Source organism: Lonchura striata, chromosome 4, assembly GCF_046129695.1.
Source record: "Lonchura striata isolate bLonStr1 chromosome 4, bLonStr1.mat, whole genome shotgun sequence".
Classification (NCBI taxonomy): domain Eukaryota; kingdom Metazoa; phylum Chordata; class Aves; order Passeriformes; family Estrildidae; genus Lonchura; species Lonchura striata.
This window is the reverse complement of record NC_134606.1, coordinates 44,334,176-44,351,412: the sequence shown is the minus strand read 5'-3', so window position 1 is coordinate 44,351,412 and position 17,237 is coordinate 44,334,176. Positions and strand designations below refer to the sequence as shown.

At 40.3% G+C, this 17,237-nt stretch overlaps 1 protein-coding gene across 14 annotated transcripts in view; it reads left to right on the top strand.

Moving 5' to 3' along the window:
- EPHA5 (EPH receptor A5) overlaps positions 1–17,237 on the top strand; it is a 193,491-nt gene that overhangs the window by 126,932 nt on the left and 49,322 nt on the right. For all 14 annotated transcript variants that reach the window (XM_021532611.2, XM_077782944.1, XM_077782945.1 and 11 more), the window contains one exon: positions 15,246–15,370. In XM_021532611.2, the coding sequence (XP_021388286.1) occupies positions 15,246–15,370 (125 nt within the window). The remainder of the gene's footprint in view (positions 1–15,245; positions 15,371–17,237) is intronic.

Genomic DNA, 17,237 nt, shown 5'->3' with positions numbered 1-17,237 from the left:
TTGGGGCTTTTTAACTAAATATTTGGGAAGGGATGGGCCAATAAGTTCTCAGGAGTGAGATTGTTCCAACCACAGGCCTAAAGCTGCCACCAAAGATGAGAGTGTACACGCTCCAGCAGGGGATGTTAACTGCAAGCCTTGTAGTGCTTTGTGAGCAGTGGGAATGTCCCTCCTGCACTTGAATTTATAGGCTGCAAAAAAGAGTGAAGTAATTTTTCCCAAGGTCACCCATCAGTTCATAAGCAGGGCCAGGAAGAGACCAAAAGTCACCAGGGTCTAGTGGCACTATGCTTTGCTGGATTCAAGGTGGAGACATACATGTAACTTATTTATTTGTGTCCTTCCTTTAGTCTCCATGTTTCTTGACTGCTTTTTAGAGCTCTACACAGGGATACTGGGTTAGGGATTGAATCTGGGTGGACATCCGAATCCTTCCTGATGAAGGACTGAAGTAGAAGACTATAAATAGGATCCCTTCCAAAATGGAAGGGCAGATATTCTCTGTGTTAACCTGCAGCTGACATAGGTCCAAGTGGTCTTCTGTTTCATTAATTTCTTTGGGTAATTCATGCTTGGAGGGTATATTTTGCCTTCCCATGGTGAATCAAATTATTGTCTTGCTTGTATGGAAGCTACTTTTGATGAAGTTGGTGAGTAGCCTCTCATTGTAGACAAATGCAAGGAAGGGCCTGATGTCTCAAGTAGGTTTGATCACCACACTTTTTTCTCTGGATGTCTTCACAGCTGCTCTTGTGTTTTTGTTTAGGCTCTAGAAATTTTGGCTCTAACAATTATTTTTTTCCCAGGGTATTGAGGAAGCAAGATTATCTTGTGCATGAAAGTACCACCATTCTGATTTTTACTATTTTATCAATACAGTGTCTTCCCACATTCTCAAAACCCTTTTGCCCAGGTCATTCAGTATATAGTTGTAGTATATGATTTGACATGCCTTACTGAGGAAGAGATGAAGCAGAGAACACCAGATTTATTATTGGGTCACTGACTGAGATATTTTTTTAAGTTCCCAGGGCTTTATCATAGTGGCCGTCTTGGGTCTTGTTAGTAAAGAGATGATCTCAAGAATTAGATTACTGAGATGATAATACACTGCTGTGTTAGACAAGATTCATGGTTGAGAGAGGATATGGCATTTACTGGGCCTTTTAAATGTAACATCCAGACTTTAAAGGCCATGGTCTTAGAATAAACAAAAGAGAATGCAGGTAGCTCAAGCAGCTTTAAAATGAGCAGCATCCTGTGGTCCATATTTATGCAGCAGATACTAGACTAACCAGCCACTGGAAGCCTTGCAAGGATGATAGCAGTGTATTTCTTGAGATACAAGGTAAGATGTGCCTATGTGGCCAACATTCCCTTTATTTAGCTGCAGAATGGAGTAAGTAATATGAAGTTCTTATCAGAGTGATGCACAAGAAGTTAGACTGGCAGAAGAAGACGAAGTTAATGGCTTGAGTAATTTTGGTTGGAGTACAGTAAATGAAGTGATTGAATACCACATGAAGTAAGCAGTCTCTGCAAGCAGTTGCTTGGCAGTTGAATGACTGGATGGAATTTTTTTTTCTGTTTTCTTAGCTATGTGATAGTTTCAAGTGGATGATAACACTGGGCAAAATGTATTTCTTTCCTCAGATGCATTCTTCACTGATAGAAACAGGCCCATAGGAGGGTAACCCACAGAGCTGAATTCTGTACACTGCAGTGCTATAGAGCATAAAAATGCATGTGGGCAGTTGCCACTGATCAGATGTGATAGTTCAGTATCTGCAGGCCTTGTAAAATTGGGCTTTTTGTAATTTTTATGAACTGATAAATGTTGCCAAATTGCTTGGAAATTTATTGGCAGTTTTCAAGGAATATTCAGCTTTAAAAACTACACTTGAAGTATACATCCTTTCTTCAGGATTTTCTTGATTTTTTTTTTTTTTTCTGTGTCATTTATGGAAGTGTGCATGTGTGTATATCTATATTTAAAAATATCCTTTTCTCTTTTGTTTTTCATACTCTCAGACAGTAACTGTTGTATTGATTTGTTTTAAACAAATCCTTTTCTTCAGTAGTAATTTCTAGAACAAAGTTCAGTTATCTCTTAAAATGTTTTATTCTTTTAACCAAGTGGCACAATGGAGCAGCAAGTCACTGCGTGGTGAAGTTTGGTAATCTGCCCTCAGGATTGAATTGTTATTGATTTAAAGGAAGATGAAAAGTCAGTGGTGTTTTGTGGGAGGGCTAAATTATCTCTTTTGGCCTTAAGATCTAGGTATATTGATTTAAAATTATCTTGCTTTACCTGCTGCCTATAAATTTACAAATTCAAGTTAAATGAACATAAAACACATTCTGTGTGAGTCCACTGTATTTGCATAGGGTTTTAACGAAACCATTTTAAATGCTGTTCTTTTTATTAATTCTGCTTAGCTGTGTATAGCTCTCTTAGAGTACTTCTCATTTTGGGGGGGCAGTCTAGGAACATTTGTATACTTCACTGTAATTGAATCCTGATGCAAATCCAAGTCTTTGTTATTCTTGCATTCACTGCAGTGACCTTGATAATGTGAGTGCTTCACCTTTGCTGCTCCTTGGAAGGCAGTCCTGTGAAATGGGATCAATTACGTGCATTGCTAGGATCCCATTTTCAATACCACCGAATTAAAAACAGTTAGAGCTAGTTAATGGGCTTCCCCCTTGTGTGAGGGAGGGGCAGGGGGAATGAACAAAGGAGAATAGAAGCTGAATTGTTTGAGAGGAGGTAATCTCTATTTTGTTTCTGCTATAGATTAGGAATGATCAATTATCATGTCAGAAGGCAGAGAAGCTAATATGCCCCAGAATCTCTACACATAGTTATTTAATCATCCTGCCTGATGCATAGCATTCATCATTCACATTTTTAATGCCATTACTGTTATAATCTCACATTTATGCAGGGAACATTTAGGGAGAGAGAGCCTGCTAATAGGCAACAACCTGGGGAAGAGAATAGTGGGAAACCCATATGGTTTGATTTCTGTCTCTTCAAGCTCAGCAGCCTGATCCCTGGACTAATGCAAGCTGTTGTACATGTCTGATCTTGAGATGATACCCCTGTGGATGACTCAACATTGTCTGAAGGAAAAGCTTCATAAGCTCCCATCTGTACTGGGTGGGTAGTTCTGAGTAGTGCTGGAAGCTGCTTTTTTCCAAGAGCAAGTGGGAGCTAACACCACCACAGTCCTGTGAAGGAGACAGGGAAATGACTGTGAGCAGCTGGTGTTGGTGCAGCGAGCTCTAGTATCCATGCCATCCTGTCATCTGCTGGTTGGACTACTTTCAGATGCCTTCAAGGCACAATTGCAGCCACTAAATGCAATGAGCACTTCTAGCATAAAGGTTAGTCAAAGGAGATTCACAAATGTGCAGGGTGATGCCAAACAGGAAAGTGTTTAATGTATTGCATCTATGAAGTCATACATATATGTATTTTAATTCTCAGTAAAGTTTTTGAATAAAGATGAAGATGAGAGAATTGGAAGGACTAGGGCACTTCCTTAGGTCTATCCAAGTCATTCCCTGTCCAAGTTGGAGAAGAGAGGCTGGAAACCCCTCAGAAGGAGGAACCCACAGTGACTGATGTTAAAATGCCCTTTTCTCTCCTAAGAATCACAAAGCTGAGGGGAAGCGAGTGATCACTATAAGGAGAACTTGCCAAAACCAAATCCCGTTAGAGTGGTTGTGAACCCAGAGAGGAATCTGGATGCAGTGAAACTTGTCTTTCCTCCATCTTTCTACAGTGTCATGGGAATGCTGGATGAGACAAAGTCACCAAAGCCTCAGGATACATTAGAGAGTGCATGTGCAGCTACCATATGAAACACATAAAACCTCTGTTGAGACCATTAGCTTCTGGATGGCAATCCCACCCTTAGATGTTCAGGCTGTTCTCCTGCTACCATTGCACTGCCCTGACCTCCATAGCCTGTGGTGACTCAAGTAGACAAGGGCTTAGGACATATCCTGTCAGCACTAAGGGGAAAAATGGGACTAGAGAGTCCCTGGATAGTCCCTAAATAGGGTTTTCACATTAGAAACGTTCTGGCATATTCTTGAGTTTGTCTCTAAATCCTTATCAACACCTTCAGAAACTTAACTGGACTGAAAAAGCCTGCTGTATTTTGTCAGAAGAGTCTGTGTTTGCTTCCTGCAGAAAAGTGATGCCTGTGCAGGGTGGGAGAGTCAAAAGCCATGTTTTCACATGCAGCTGCATTTATCCCATTCGAAAGGTTGATGTTCCTCCTGAGCTTGTGTTGCTCAGTCATGATCTCTGCAGTTTTCTCTCAGCAAAGCAATTTTGCACAGTGCTTGTCTTTAAGTACAGAACTAGTCCCTGCACTTGGAAACAGAAGTTGGAGAGAGTTATTAAATTATGAAAACAAGCCTTTGTCACAAATTTCCATACAATTTTCCTCTTTGTCATTCACGTAGGGATTGTGTTCCATGTTTGAGCTCAGTGTGACATCACCAAGTTGCTTGTGATTTAAATAGAAGAAGCCAGCTGTCAGGAGTAATGCTTGCAGGTATTCCTTCTTTTCTTCATTTGCCTTACAGCAGTGCCTGCAGGCCAAAGCAAAGATTGTGCTGGCAGCACCTGAATAGTTAGTTCCTGCCCCTCAAGTCTATACAGATAAAGGAATTATCATTATCTTCATTGCACAAGTAACAGCACAGAAAGATAAAGTGACTTGCCCATGGTCATACTAGGTGTTTCTGGCAGAGCCAGAAAGCAGAGTATTGTTTCCTCTGGTCTTATGATGCTTTTATCCCTGTGCCATCCTTTTGTGTGACTAGCCATTTCCAGTAATTTAGATTTTTCCATAATGTCTCCTAGCACAAGCAAGCCAGCTAGTAAATGGCACTAAATATATGTCTCTTGTATCTCTCCCTTTCAAGATTCTTTATTTTTTTATCACTGGCCTTGTGATAGCCAGGTATCTGTGTAGAGCCTTGTGTCTGGAAGGATCTCAGGATGTGCTCATCTAACCTGCTTTAAAACTTCCACAGATGCCACAGGTTCACTGGGTGATTTTCTTTCCAGTGCTTCATTACTTTTGTCATTAGAAAGCCATTCCTAAATTTAATACTGTGCTTGTCTTGCTCCAGAGACAGCAGCCTTTTACTTATTTGGAGTTTCATATTATCTTTCATTCTCCTTTTCCCCAGGACAGAACAGTCTCTGTTCATAGCTTTCTTAAGTTGTAGGTTTTCTCCAATTCCCTCTTGGATTCCATAAAATTGCACTTATTCCTGACATCCGGAATGGGGCATGGTCTGTAGCTGCCTCAAGTGCTTCCTCCTTCTCCCCAAGGACCTGATAAATCACTTTGCCTACTGGGAAGCTGTGGGTTGAAGACTTGCCAAGGCAAACGGCACAGACGAGGTGCATTCTGTAGCAGAGCAGGGCATCAAGATGTACAGGAAGGTTTACTGAGCCAGGGACACCCTTGAGGATTTCCAAGACCCACTAGAAGCCCGCAGCTTGTACAGGAGAGGTTGATGAGTTGGTGGGGCCAGGAGTCACCACTACCAAAAAAAGCAGCCCCAGGGAGAACTGTGAGTGACCAGGAGGGGAAACAGAGCCTGGCGTGGCAGTTTGTGTGGGAGGGGGCACAGGGAGGTCACAGTCTGCTGACTTGAAGGGGAGAAGAAACTCAGTTCATCCCATTCCTACCAGTTTGATGTCAGAGCCAGCAAGAGAAAACCTCTGGCAAGACCTTACAGCACCATCCAGGGCCCAAAGGTAGCCTGCCAGAAAACTGGAAAGGGACTTTTACAAGGGCCTGTAAGGATAGGACAAGGAGTAATGCCTTTAGACTATGAGAGAGTAGGTTCAGACTAGATATAAGGAAAAAATTCTTACGATGAGGGTGTTGAGGCACTGGCACCAGCTGCCCAGAGAAGTTGCAATTGTGAGCTTCCTAGAAGTGCTCAAGACCAGGCTGGATGAGGCTCTAGGTCTATTGGAAAGCATCCCTGCCCATGGCATTAGGCTTGGAACTAGATGATCTTTAAGGTCTCTTCTAACTCGGAACATCTGTGAAGCTGCATCTTCTTCCTTCCTTCCAAAGGGGCATTGCATGCTCCATGTTTCACACTGCAAAGGTTACCTTTTAGGAAGCTGAAGGTACACAAATTTCACTTGATAGTATGAAGAGGTATTTTCCCAAGCACCTGTAGTAAAACTTGGATTTGTGCTGGCTTTGGTAGTAGCTTCATCTTAATGTTTGGAACCTGAGATTTTAGGACTAACACTGTCCATGGTCACACTTAAGTGCCAAAAGACTGGGCAGGATATCCAAGCTGGCAGCAAGGATGAGATCTGTTAGATTTTTTTTCTCTGCCATTTCCCTTAAAAACAATAGGAGCCTGAGCAGCATTTGTTCTGATCCAGAAAAAACACTGTCAGTCTCAAACCAAGGGTTTTATATAATCACAGGTACATAAACCTTTCCATTTCAGCTCTAGTAATTTTGAGGTTTTACTGACATAGGGGGTTGATCTAGTGTTATCTGTTTGATATATTTTTATTTGTTTTTAAGAATTTTATTTCAAGCCTTCCAGTCTTCATTGGGGAACTCACTTATGGTAGAGGTCTGGATTGTGCTTCCACAAAGCTGTGACCAGCACAGGGTTCTGTGACACGTGGTGGGCTTATGCTTTTCTCCCATTTCTGAATGAGAGGTGAGATAAGAACAGTGATGGTATTCAGAGGAACCAAATACCACAGAAAATCCAAAACAAGCTATAGCAGGAGTTAAGGACTTTGCCTATTCTTCACTCTGACCTGATGCACCTCTTCAGTAGCTGTTCTTCAAGTGGAAACATACGGAATTAATTTGCCTGCCCCTAATTTCACTAGAGTGTTTAGTAATTTGGCTTTAATGTTAGAATTCATCAGCAAGACTGATTGCGGTATCATACAGAGTAGCAGGCTTGGCAGAGAAGGAGATTTCCCACACAATTTAGAAATGGTCTATGAATTTGCTGGGTTTGGAGTTTGATAACAGCTAGAAAAAGGACACAGCAAGTCTTGTACAAAGAAAGGAGCCAATTTAGGAATTAAGAAGGTGAGATGGTGGGCAGCAGGAACATGCCCAGTTTACATTTAATTCAGTAGCTGTGGTTTGGCTTTGTTTTGTGCTTAATGGCATGTGGTTTTTAAAAGGAAGTTTTTGCTTAAATGCAAATCAGATATTAGATTACTAAAGATAGGGAAGGCACTCCTTGGTTAGTGTGGTGGAAGCTAGTCTGATAAACGTACTCAATAATGAGAATTCTACGGCAAAATGCTGAGCCCTGTGGCTACAATCCAGCAAAATGCTGACAGTAGTGGTAGCGCTCATGCACTTAAAATTAAGCATTTTCAAAAAATGCTTTGGTGGATCAGAACTGCAGTCCTTATCACCTTGCTAGAAGTGAATTTATGAGAGTCTTGTAAGTCAATAGTATTTATTCTTAGACTTCACAACTAAACCACTAATGGAATATAGGGAAATTACAGCTTTTCTATAGTGTGAAGAAATCTGGCTCTGGTCTTAACCACAGTCTGTTCCCCAGCTTTCAGAAAAACTTACTATCTTGATTTCCAGAGGCACTAGAGAAACAAAATCAAGTATTGGAAATTCCTGTGGCTCTCCACCCTATAGGAATATATTTCTTCATGCTCTCTTCCCTGCTCTAACAAATATTTGTCTCAGATACACATTGGCCTTGAGTGCAAGTACCTGCTAGGGACATCAGGGATGCCTCTTGCTCCTGAGCCCAGGCAACCTGTGGTGCCCTAATGTCTCCCTCTCCCTTGTGAGGATCATGATAAATTGCAGTTTAATGGGAACTGGCTGTGGAGGACACAGGGCTGATGCTACTGTAAACACAAATGAATGTATGTTGGGCCTGGCAATTGAAAAAAAGTTTCTCAAACAATGAGCTATGGTCAGGGCCAGTCTTGTCAGGCCGATTTTTAAAATTATTTTTTTCTAAGCAACCTGTATCTGTATGATGGGGAATTTGGACACTGAAAAATATAGGTGAGCATTTGCAAGCCTCCAGGTTTCAAGAGAAAAAAAATTATCTTGATTGATGTTACAGATCATGGTGCTCTTTGTAGCCTTCAACATACAGAGTCCTTAAAATTCCTTAAAACTGTTTTATATCAATATTCCCGCTAAGGACTTGAATGTGTTTGTTGATGAACAAGCTGGAGGTAATACTTCCCCTCCTTTGAGATGAGTGTGCTCAATATTACAGTTTTCTCTTGTGATATTTGGTCATGTTTTCCTTAGGCCTCGTGCTTGCAAATTTTGTGGATCTGCAGGCAGTTTCCATTCTTTAAGAGTACGTCTCTCATCCATGACTGGCAGGAGCCGAGAGCGTGTCTGTGCAACTCTGTAAACAGAAGGCAAATGGCAAGAATCCAATTTATTTTTTGAAACCATGTGCTTTTCAGAGCCTTGCCAAAGGTTATGTATTTCTTTGAGATGGCAGTGATGTATGATAGGTATCATTAAATATTCTGGCTCGGTTCTATGTGAGGTGGTGTGCACATGAGGAATGACAAAGTAGTCTTAATCCCAAAGGCTCTGTAGTTTAGTGCCCAGATTTTGTGCTGTCTTTAGGCTCTGCTTGTAATCCTGTTGCAGTTTTAACATATGATAGCCCTGACACAACGTAACTTCCTTATGGTAGATTTTTTAGAAATTACTTGCTTGCTTTTGGTGTAAGCAATGAATTTTGGAAACTTTCATGCAGTCAGAAAGAGAGAGGAGTGCCAGAGGTGAGATGTTGCTACACCTTCCTGGGTTGCCTCCACAAAGGTGGGCATTTAGGTAGGTGAGTCTCAGCTATATTCTGTTATAGGAAAAAGTTTTGTAAATGGCAAAGCTTTCAGTGGTTGCATCCACTGTCCTTTGAGGAATATGTGTTGAGTCCTGCTGTTTCACAATTAACAACATATTTCGATATAGGAGGAAAAGACTACATACAAACATTTAAAGCTATGGATTTGTTTTCATAATTTATATGTCAATAATCAGTTCTTGGTCTTTATAACAAAATATTTTACAGACACATTTTTATAATACAGATTATTGCAGGAAGGATTTCAGCAGTGATTTTTCATAAGCAGCAAGGTGTTTGTTGCTATTTGTTCTTTTAATACCATTTTACAGGAGTAGCAAAATACCACTGAGTGTTCATCTAAAGATTTACCGTAAGAAGCAGTAGGTCCTTATGGGTGGGTCAGTTGATGTTAGCTTGTTGCTGTGGTTTCCTCTCTTTGCTGGTTCTCTTGCAAGCTTCTTTAGGAGATACTCAGAGAAAATAAAGCTTTGAATTACGTAATTTAGTGTGCACACACCTCTCCTTCCCCTAAACACACTTCAGTTACTGCAAGAACACTGAGCATTGGGGCTCAGTAAATCTTGAGGCCTTAGACCCTATTGGTACATAGCCACACAGATTTCCTGTGCTGGTAACAGAGATCAGAAGTAAGAGATGAGCCATCATCCCTGTGCTAATGCAAATTGCGTGCAGATTACTTTTGTTATTTCTCTAATGTGAGTATGAGTAAGTTTTTCCTGGTTTGTGTTTACCAACACAAGAGCACTTCTCTGGAGTGGGAGTGCTGGTAATTAAAAGCACTGGGTTAATAGTGTCCACAAAACCACAGCATCCCCACTGCTCTCTTTGCCTTTAGCAAAAGGACTTTTCTGGTGTCGTAGGTCCAAGGATTAGAAACCTAGAGAGAAGTTATCTGAGGAAAGCTTTGTCAAAGAAAGAACAGGCTCTTCAATACGCACCAAATGGGGTTTTGCTTTTCACAAACCCAGCCTTCTGTCCAGCTGGGAGGCAGCAAGGTCTTGGGAGCACCTTGTCGGTGTCTAGTTGGATGTCAAATCATGTCCTGGCGTCAAGCTTAAGGAGCTGTGTTGAATCTTAAAGGAACCAGGATGGGAGCCACCTGAAAGGTCACCACTTTTCAAATGAGATAGATCTGGTTGCTTGGGTTAGTCATGGATTCTTATTACAAAAACAGGGCCCTGCCTTCTGTCAGGGCCATGGAGTGCTTCATTTGGGTTCCTCTCTTTTGTTTGACCTGTTTTGTTTGAAAGTACAGATCAGGGCATCTCAGGTTTCAGAGGCATTCAAAATGTCCATTCAGACTGCAAAGAGATCTAAGACCTGACACCTCAGAGGTTCATCTTGGAATGCAGAAGTTGTAAAGAAATACTATCTATTCATTGCCAAAGCAGTTTTGAAGATTGTGCTCTTATTTTGATATTTGATGCGTGAAAAAGACTAACATGAAGTCCCCATCTACTCAGGAGATGCTTTGAAGAATCATTCAAAAGAAAATTATCTCCATATATGAACGATGTTTTAGAATTTGGCTCCCACTTGGCAAGGCCTTTGGATTTAATCTAATCCTGGGGCTAGAATTTACCTCCTTGCCTTCTTTAGGGCCTGTGCAGGATTGAAATCCCACAAAAGATCTCAGATAGAATAGAAATGGCATTTAATGCTACTTACTACAAGCACCTTTCATTCCCTGGACTCAGTTTTCAAAAACATTTGCAAGCACCTGCAAACTCGGGGCCCAGCCTGTTTGCCTAACTAGCCAAGCATGGTTTGCAGCTCTTTGTTCTCAAGGGACAGCGGGTTTTGAAATCCATTATCAGACAAGCTTGAGTAGAGTTTGGGATATGAAAAACTGCAGCATAAAAGACAAGTTGTGACTTAAATTCTAAGTTCTGACCCAGGTGTAATATTCACAGTAAAAGTACCCTTAAAAGAGCCACTGGTGTTAAGCTGCCCTGAAAGTTCCTATGTAGAAATGCAGAGATAATACAATGAAAGCATTTTTTCCTTTTTTCCTTCCCCTTTCAGTGTTTCTATTTTAACTAATGTAGCTTTATTTTTTAAAATAGCTTTATTTTTTAAATTACTTTATTTTTTAGAGACTGCTTGAAGCCAACTGCAGTTTAACAATGCATTTAGTGTGACTTGCTGAATAAGGCAAGTCTTGCTTCAAACTCTGAAGTCACCAAAGGCCTGAGAAAGAAATTAGAAACTGAGTGAAAAATTACAATATACCAGGCTTTTGAAGTGAAACCAGAGTTACTTGTATTGTGGTTACTCTTCTAATACAGGTTTTATTTTCTTCAATTATACCTGGTTTTATTAAGTGCATTAATTATAACATAACTGTTTGGTTATATAATAACAGATAAAAGTCATGGCTTTGGGACTGAGTAAGATGGGGAGCCATTAGCTGTTGTTTCTGCTAGAGTGAAAAATACCAAGGCAAAAGTAATTGGCCTGGAGAGAGCATTAGATAGACCATGAAAAGTAGAAGCTGGATTATTTGTTTTGTCTTGGTACAGTGGTTGTTCACCTGATAACATTAGTTTATCTTAAAATATAATTAGCATTTTATTCCACTAAGCATTATTGTATGCTAGATATTAGTGGGACACAGCACAGTATGTTGTAAATATGGCCTTTGGTGCCTAGATGGCTAATTCAGTACTAATGTAATTATCAAAGGTTGCAGAGGAGTAAATGTCCTAAAAAGTCTGTTCCTCATGAAATAATTTCCTGTAGTTATTCAGATATGACTAATGATGTGTCTTCTGCAGAAACTTTAATTTATTTATTTGGCATGTCCCCTTACTTTTCTTAAGAAATGTTAGGAACAGAACAAAAGGGGAAAAAAAAGGAAGAATCAGTTTTCTATGGTTTTCATTGCTTCCTGATTAATTTTTGGTCTCAGGAAAGCAAAAATGTACATTGGCAATTTCACACCTTGTTACATCTTCTGTTTGCTTTCATCACATGCATGGCTGTTTTCATAAATGGCAAACATAAGCATAAATGATGTAATATCCCTCTTTGATCTTGACTGTATGGCTGAGAAATTAATGCATATGTACAGAACATGAACAATTCACAATGTACACCCACCTTTTGTTGTGTCACGGCAGGGATTTGAACATGACTTCTGTCTGCTTGCATAAGAAACATAAGATATTACAGCTTCATATATCTTGACTCTTAAGTGAATTTATCTTTTTATATGTTGTACTCCAAATGGAAGGGCTCTGTGGTTTGACTTCTTTCTATTAAGAGGATGCTGCCCTTGAAGAAGCAGTGACCTTTGAAAAGCAAGTCTTAAGTAATCCTTTTATTTTTCTGAGATCATATAGCATAGTATCCAGTTGCAGGCTTTTAAGATGGAATGATTGCAGACTTTGTCCACTTGCCTGGATTGAATTACATTTTGTTTGACAAAGAAAACGCTAAAATACTTATACCTTCCTTCCTTCACTTCAGAGCATCATAATCTCTGTGCATTGAGGATGCAGAGTGGTTGCTGTATCATGCCAGCACTGCTGGGATTTATTGAATTTACTTAATTGGACTTTATCTCACGGTTACACTTTAACACTTCTTTTGAAGGAGATTCAAAAAGGATACGGTTACTCCTAATTCACTTCGAGAGTTGGGTTACTCATTTTCTTATCTTCCATCCGTTTCCCGGTAGAGCAGAGCATTCTGTGAGCCACAATTGAACATTTTAGAGACTTGCATACCCAGAGATTTAAGTCCACAAAGCCGCTCACTAGCCAAGCTTTTTGCACACGCTTTTTAAAGGCAATGCTCTGATTTAGGGGTGTAGGAAGTTTGATGCATGTGTTTGGGTGGGCTAGCAGTGCATTTTGTCTTGTACTATGCAGGTGCACATAAAGGAGAGCTGAACTGCACTGAACCTCCTAGGGAAAGGTTTTGCAGCAGAGTTTGGGAGCACTTACATTGTTTTCTTGGCTGTAATGCACCTGTGAGCCTCAGTCCTGTAAACACTTCAGGAAACCTCAATAAAGTGGATGAAAAATCCACTATTTTATTAGGTGATTTTGATACTGGGAATTGCATGATTTTCACCTTTTTGAGAGGCATTCAATACCAGGGAGAGCTGAGGTCTCTCCTCACTGCTCTTCTCAAGTTTACTTTTGCTAATGGGAATTTAAAATTGCACTGATGTTCTCTATGGTGCTAGAGCTCTACTGCCAGACCTCTACTGCCAGCTCTGTAAGCATGAGAGAGGCATTGCAGGGATTTGAGGCCATTAGAGATCAGTCCCAGAGGGAAAAGGTCCCTTTTTTTGAGTATTTTGGTGGCTCCTCCCTGTACATGGTAGCGTCTGAGTGGCTCATGATAAGTGATCATTATCATTTGTTTAATGAGTATTGTACAATCTCCTTTTGCTTGGCACCATCACCACACAGCAAGGCTTGTTATCCAATGCCCCTGAAAACTATGTAGCTCCCTTGCATCAGAAGGGGTTTCATTCTATTTTAATGGAGCTCCCTAATCTCTCTATCTTCTCTGAGATAATATATCTGACCGTACATGTGTGCACAGATCTCGTATCTCAGATGCACAACTCAGTTTGCTGTGGACAGGTACATATTTAGGCACCTGGGCTGAGTAACAGAAATTCCTTTACCAGATTAGCAGTTTGTTTTTAGGTTGTTATTTGCCTTCACGTAGCCCAAAAACTTGTAGAGGACGTTAGTCAAGGGAGGGTGACTTTTGCAGATGGAAAATTGCTGGTGATCACCACGCAGGGCCTGCACAAATAATGTGGTCATCATTCAAATCAAGGTGGTTTTTGCCCGCTCAGTGGAGCAGTTGGGAGCACAGTGGTGGATGCACAGTTAAAAAGCAAACACTGTCTGTACAGCTCAATGCCAGCTCTCCAGCAGAAAATAGTATGGAAATAGCCTGCACCTTTCAGGAGCCTTCAAGAGCCAAGTGAGGAAAGTAATAGGAGTGTGAAAAACTAGGGCTGAAGCAAGACTGAGATGTGGCAACTTGCTATAACAGAGAAGCCTTGCTGCTAGCCTTCAGTCCAAGAATAGTTGTCTGGAGCTCTTCCCTTACTTTTTGGCTTAAAATCAGACCTGGAAAAATTAATGTATTTGTTGTCTTTTTTTACTTTATGGGTTGGGTTTTTTTATAGTGTTAAGATAATTTGCTAGTCCTGCATGTAGAAGAAATTGTTTTCTGTAGTTTCTAACACATTTTGGAAGATGAAATGTGGTTGTTTGCTGCTGCTCTTTGCATTCCTTTCCCCCTATGGCCACAAAAGTTTTTTCCATTGGTCTCCTCAGGGCCCCTGTCATCCTTGCAGGAGCCTGTCTGTATGGAGGGTGAGTTCAAGTCCTTCATCCAGGCATGGCCTGTTTTTATCTCTGGAGAAGCTGCTCTTGGCTCTGCAAATGGGAGATTCTGAGTTTCTCCTGTCCCCTTTCCTTCTCACTCAGTGCTGTTTCCTAATCACTGGCATGAAACACCTGGGGTGTTAGGGCTGCATTGCCCATAGCAAATTCTGCTGGAGAGCTGGTAGGGGTGGCAGCAGCCACAGCTTTAAAAGTCTCTGCAGACATCAGACTGAATACAAAGGATCAAGCCTGTTTCTGATGCACATGTGTGCTGCAAAGGGCAGATAACCTTTCAGGGCTGCATCTTAAAATAATGAACAGAGATTGTATGGCTGCTCTCATGCTGTGGCTTCCCCAAGCACACTGAGAACTTCCAAACTGTGATTGCCATTAAAATCTTTTGCCATTTGCAAGGAATTAGCATCACTATGTGAGCCTGCAACACCCCAGTGATATTTATGGAGAGCAATTGAATTATAAAGGTTGTAATATTCCTTGCTTCTGAAAGGAAGGGCTGAAAGATGCCTAGGCTTAAACTTAAAATACAAAAATAGTTAAGGAGTCAATGTAATCTAAGGTCTTCTGTAAAATACATGCCTTGAAAACAGGCAAAAGAAAGCAAAGTATAATCAATATGAATTCTGATAAAGTAGACCCCTGACACATTTGAAAAGAGAAGGTGTGGGTTTGATGTGTTTGAAAATTGTTTGAAAAGATGGGGTTGATGTGTAAGCTGTGATAGTAGTTTCATGTTACTACTTTGCCTTGGTGGTCATGCTACCACAAATCTGTGCAAGTCCAGTTGTTAAAAATGGGCAAATAGCACCAAGGTGAAAACAGACTCCACTGATCTGCAGCAGCTAAGGATTGCCTTGTGTTTGAGCATGCACTGATGAGTTTGACTTGGCTGAGACAGACCATTTTACTAACCATGGTTTTTGTCTGTTCTGTTTTTCTCCTGTCTTGCAGCACCTTCTCCAGTCAGTACTGTGAAAAAAGGGAAGATAACTAAAAATAGCATCTCCCTTTCCTGGCAGGAGCCAGATCGACCCAATGGCATCATCCTGGAATACGAAATCAAATATTTTGAAAAGGTGTGATGGACTGATTTCTGAGCTTCCCAAGTACCTTCTCTTTATTGTTTTCTTCTTTTAGTTATTATTATTTGAGTCATGGAAGGGAATGGAGAGATTTTTATGCATAAATCAATGTCAGATTGATTTTGCAGTAAATGATTAGGAAGACTTGAAATGAGGGTGTTGTTTTCCATTAGTGTGCCACTTCTCTTGAACAAATACATTAAATCCGCGTGTCAGATTCCTCTCCAGCTTTATCACATTAAGATAGAGCCTGCTCATTTGTTAAAAATAGAAGGGGCTGGGGACTGAGCATCTGTCTCCTCCCAGAAACATCAGGCAATCTCTTGCCTTTGGTATTTCAATTTCTCATTTGATTTTCCATCAACTGTGAAAGGAGAGGAGAAGGGGGTTCTGGAGAGAGACTGCATGTTCTCTGATATGAAGAAGGGTATATTGGCTTAAAAACTGGGTTTTACAGCTCTTTCTCTTGGTTTAAAGGGAAGCAGTCTCCCCACAAAACTTGCCTCTTCTAGTCTTCATTTCAAATGGTGACTTGTTATCTTCCTGCAAAATTAATGCTGCTTAAATGAAAATGGTTACAAATGCACTTTATCAAAGTAATGTATTTTGAGTGATACAGCCTTAAATCTTTGGAAATCTTAGATTTCCAAAAATCAGGTTTTCAGGATTTGACTGCATAGCATTTTTTTGCATTAGCTGGAATTGTAAGGTGTTCTTTTTTCCTTGGAAACATTCAGGCTTTCTACATGAAAAAAAGAGGAAAATAATGAAACTGAGTCACAATTCACTTTTTTAGGGGGATTGAATTTGTGTTTTAAGGAAGATATTCCATTAGCTCTATCTGTGATCCAGGTGAAATTGCTCAACATGGACCAGGATTAGGTCCTTACTCCTTCTGTCTTTCTCTAACTATGGGAAGGACCTGCTCAAGCAGCCCGTGCAAAGAGAGGAAAGAATTCCATAAATCTTCTCCATCAAAATAAAATTAACATTATTTTTGCAGCTGAGGGAGCTTGTGAAATAGATACGTGAGTGACTTAAATGGGGCTGAAGATTAAGGTGCACAGCAAGAATCAGGTTATTTTGTTGTTGGAAATAATCCATTATTAATTATTTTATTAGCCTGTTATAATGACTTTTGGGGTACATTGAATCCTTACCATGGAATGGCTTGGGAAGAACACCTTTCAGAAACCAAGAAAAAGGCAAAGCAGATAACTAAAGTGAAAAAAACTGTGTATTTCTTCATATTCCTTAGTTTGTTTTCAAACAAATTGGTGGGAGAAGGGACTTAAAACATTGTATTTGTGGTCCATAAATAGTCTCAAATAGCTTCAGCAAATAGTTCTTCAAGAGTGAGTTCTTTGTAGAGAGGTAGCATCAGCCAGTCCAAATTTATACTGTCTTGATTTCTTTTCTTCAGGCTGAGAGTGAAGCTTTGTATTTTCCATAGAAAAGCTCAAGAGTCCAAGTGTTTGCAGAAGCTAACAGTGTATTGAAAAGTTAATTGGCTGACATACAAGCAAAGATGTGACCTAATATTCACTTACTGCTTTTTAACCAGTAGTTGAGATAGGCTGGGAATGTTGCCCTTAATCCTTTTTCTTTGTTGCTACTATAATTTATATTCTCTCAGTTTTCAGCCCTTCATAAGGGTAAATTCACATTCATTTCCAAGGGACAAGAACGATTTATATTAAATGTTTGGGAAGACTGAGTTTTGTCAGACTGCATTTCTGTAAGAGGGATCACTCCTTAATAAGAAAAAAAGGGCACACACATATATATATATGTATGTGTGTGTGTGTGTGTGTGTGTACACATTTCTCCAGAACAGGCTTCAATTGAGAAATTTTGTGAT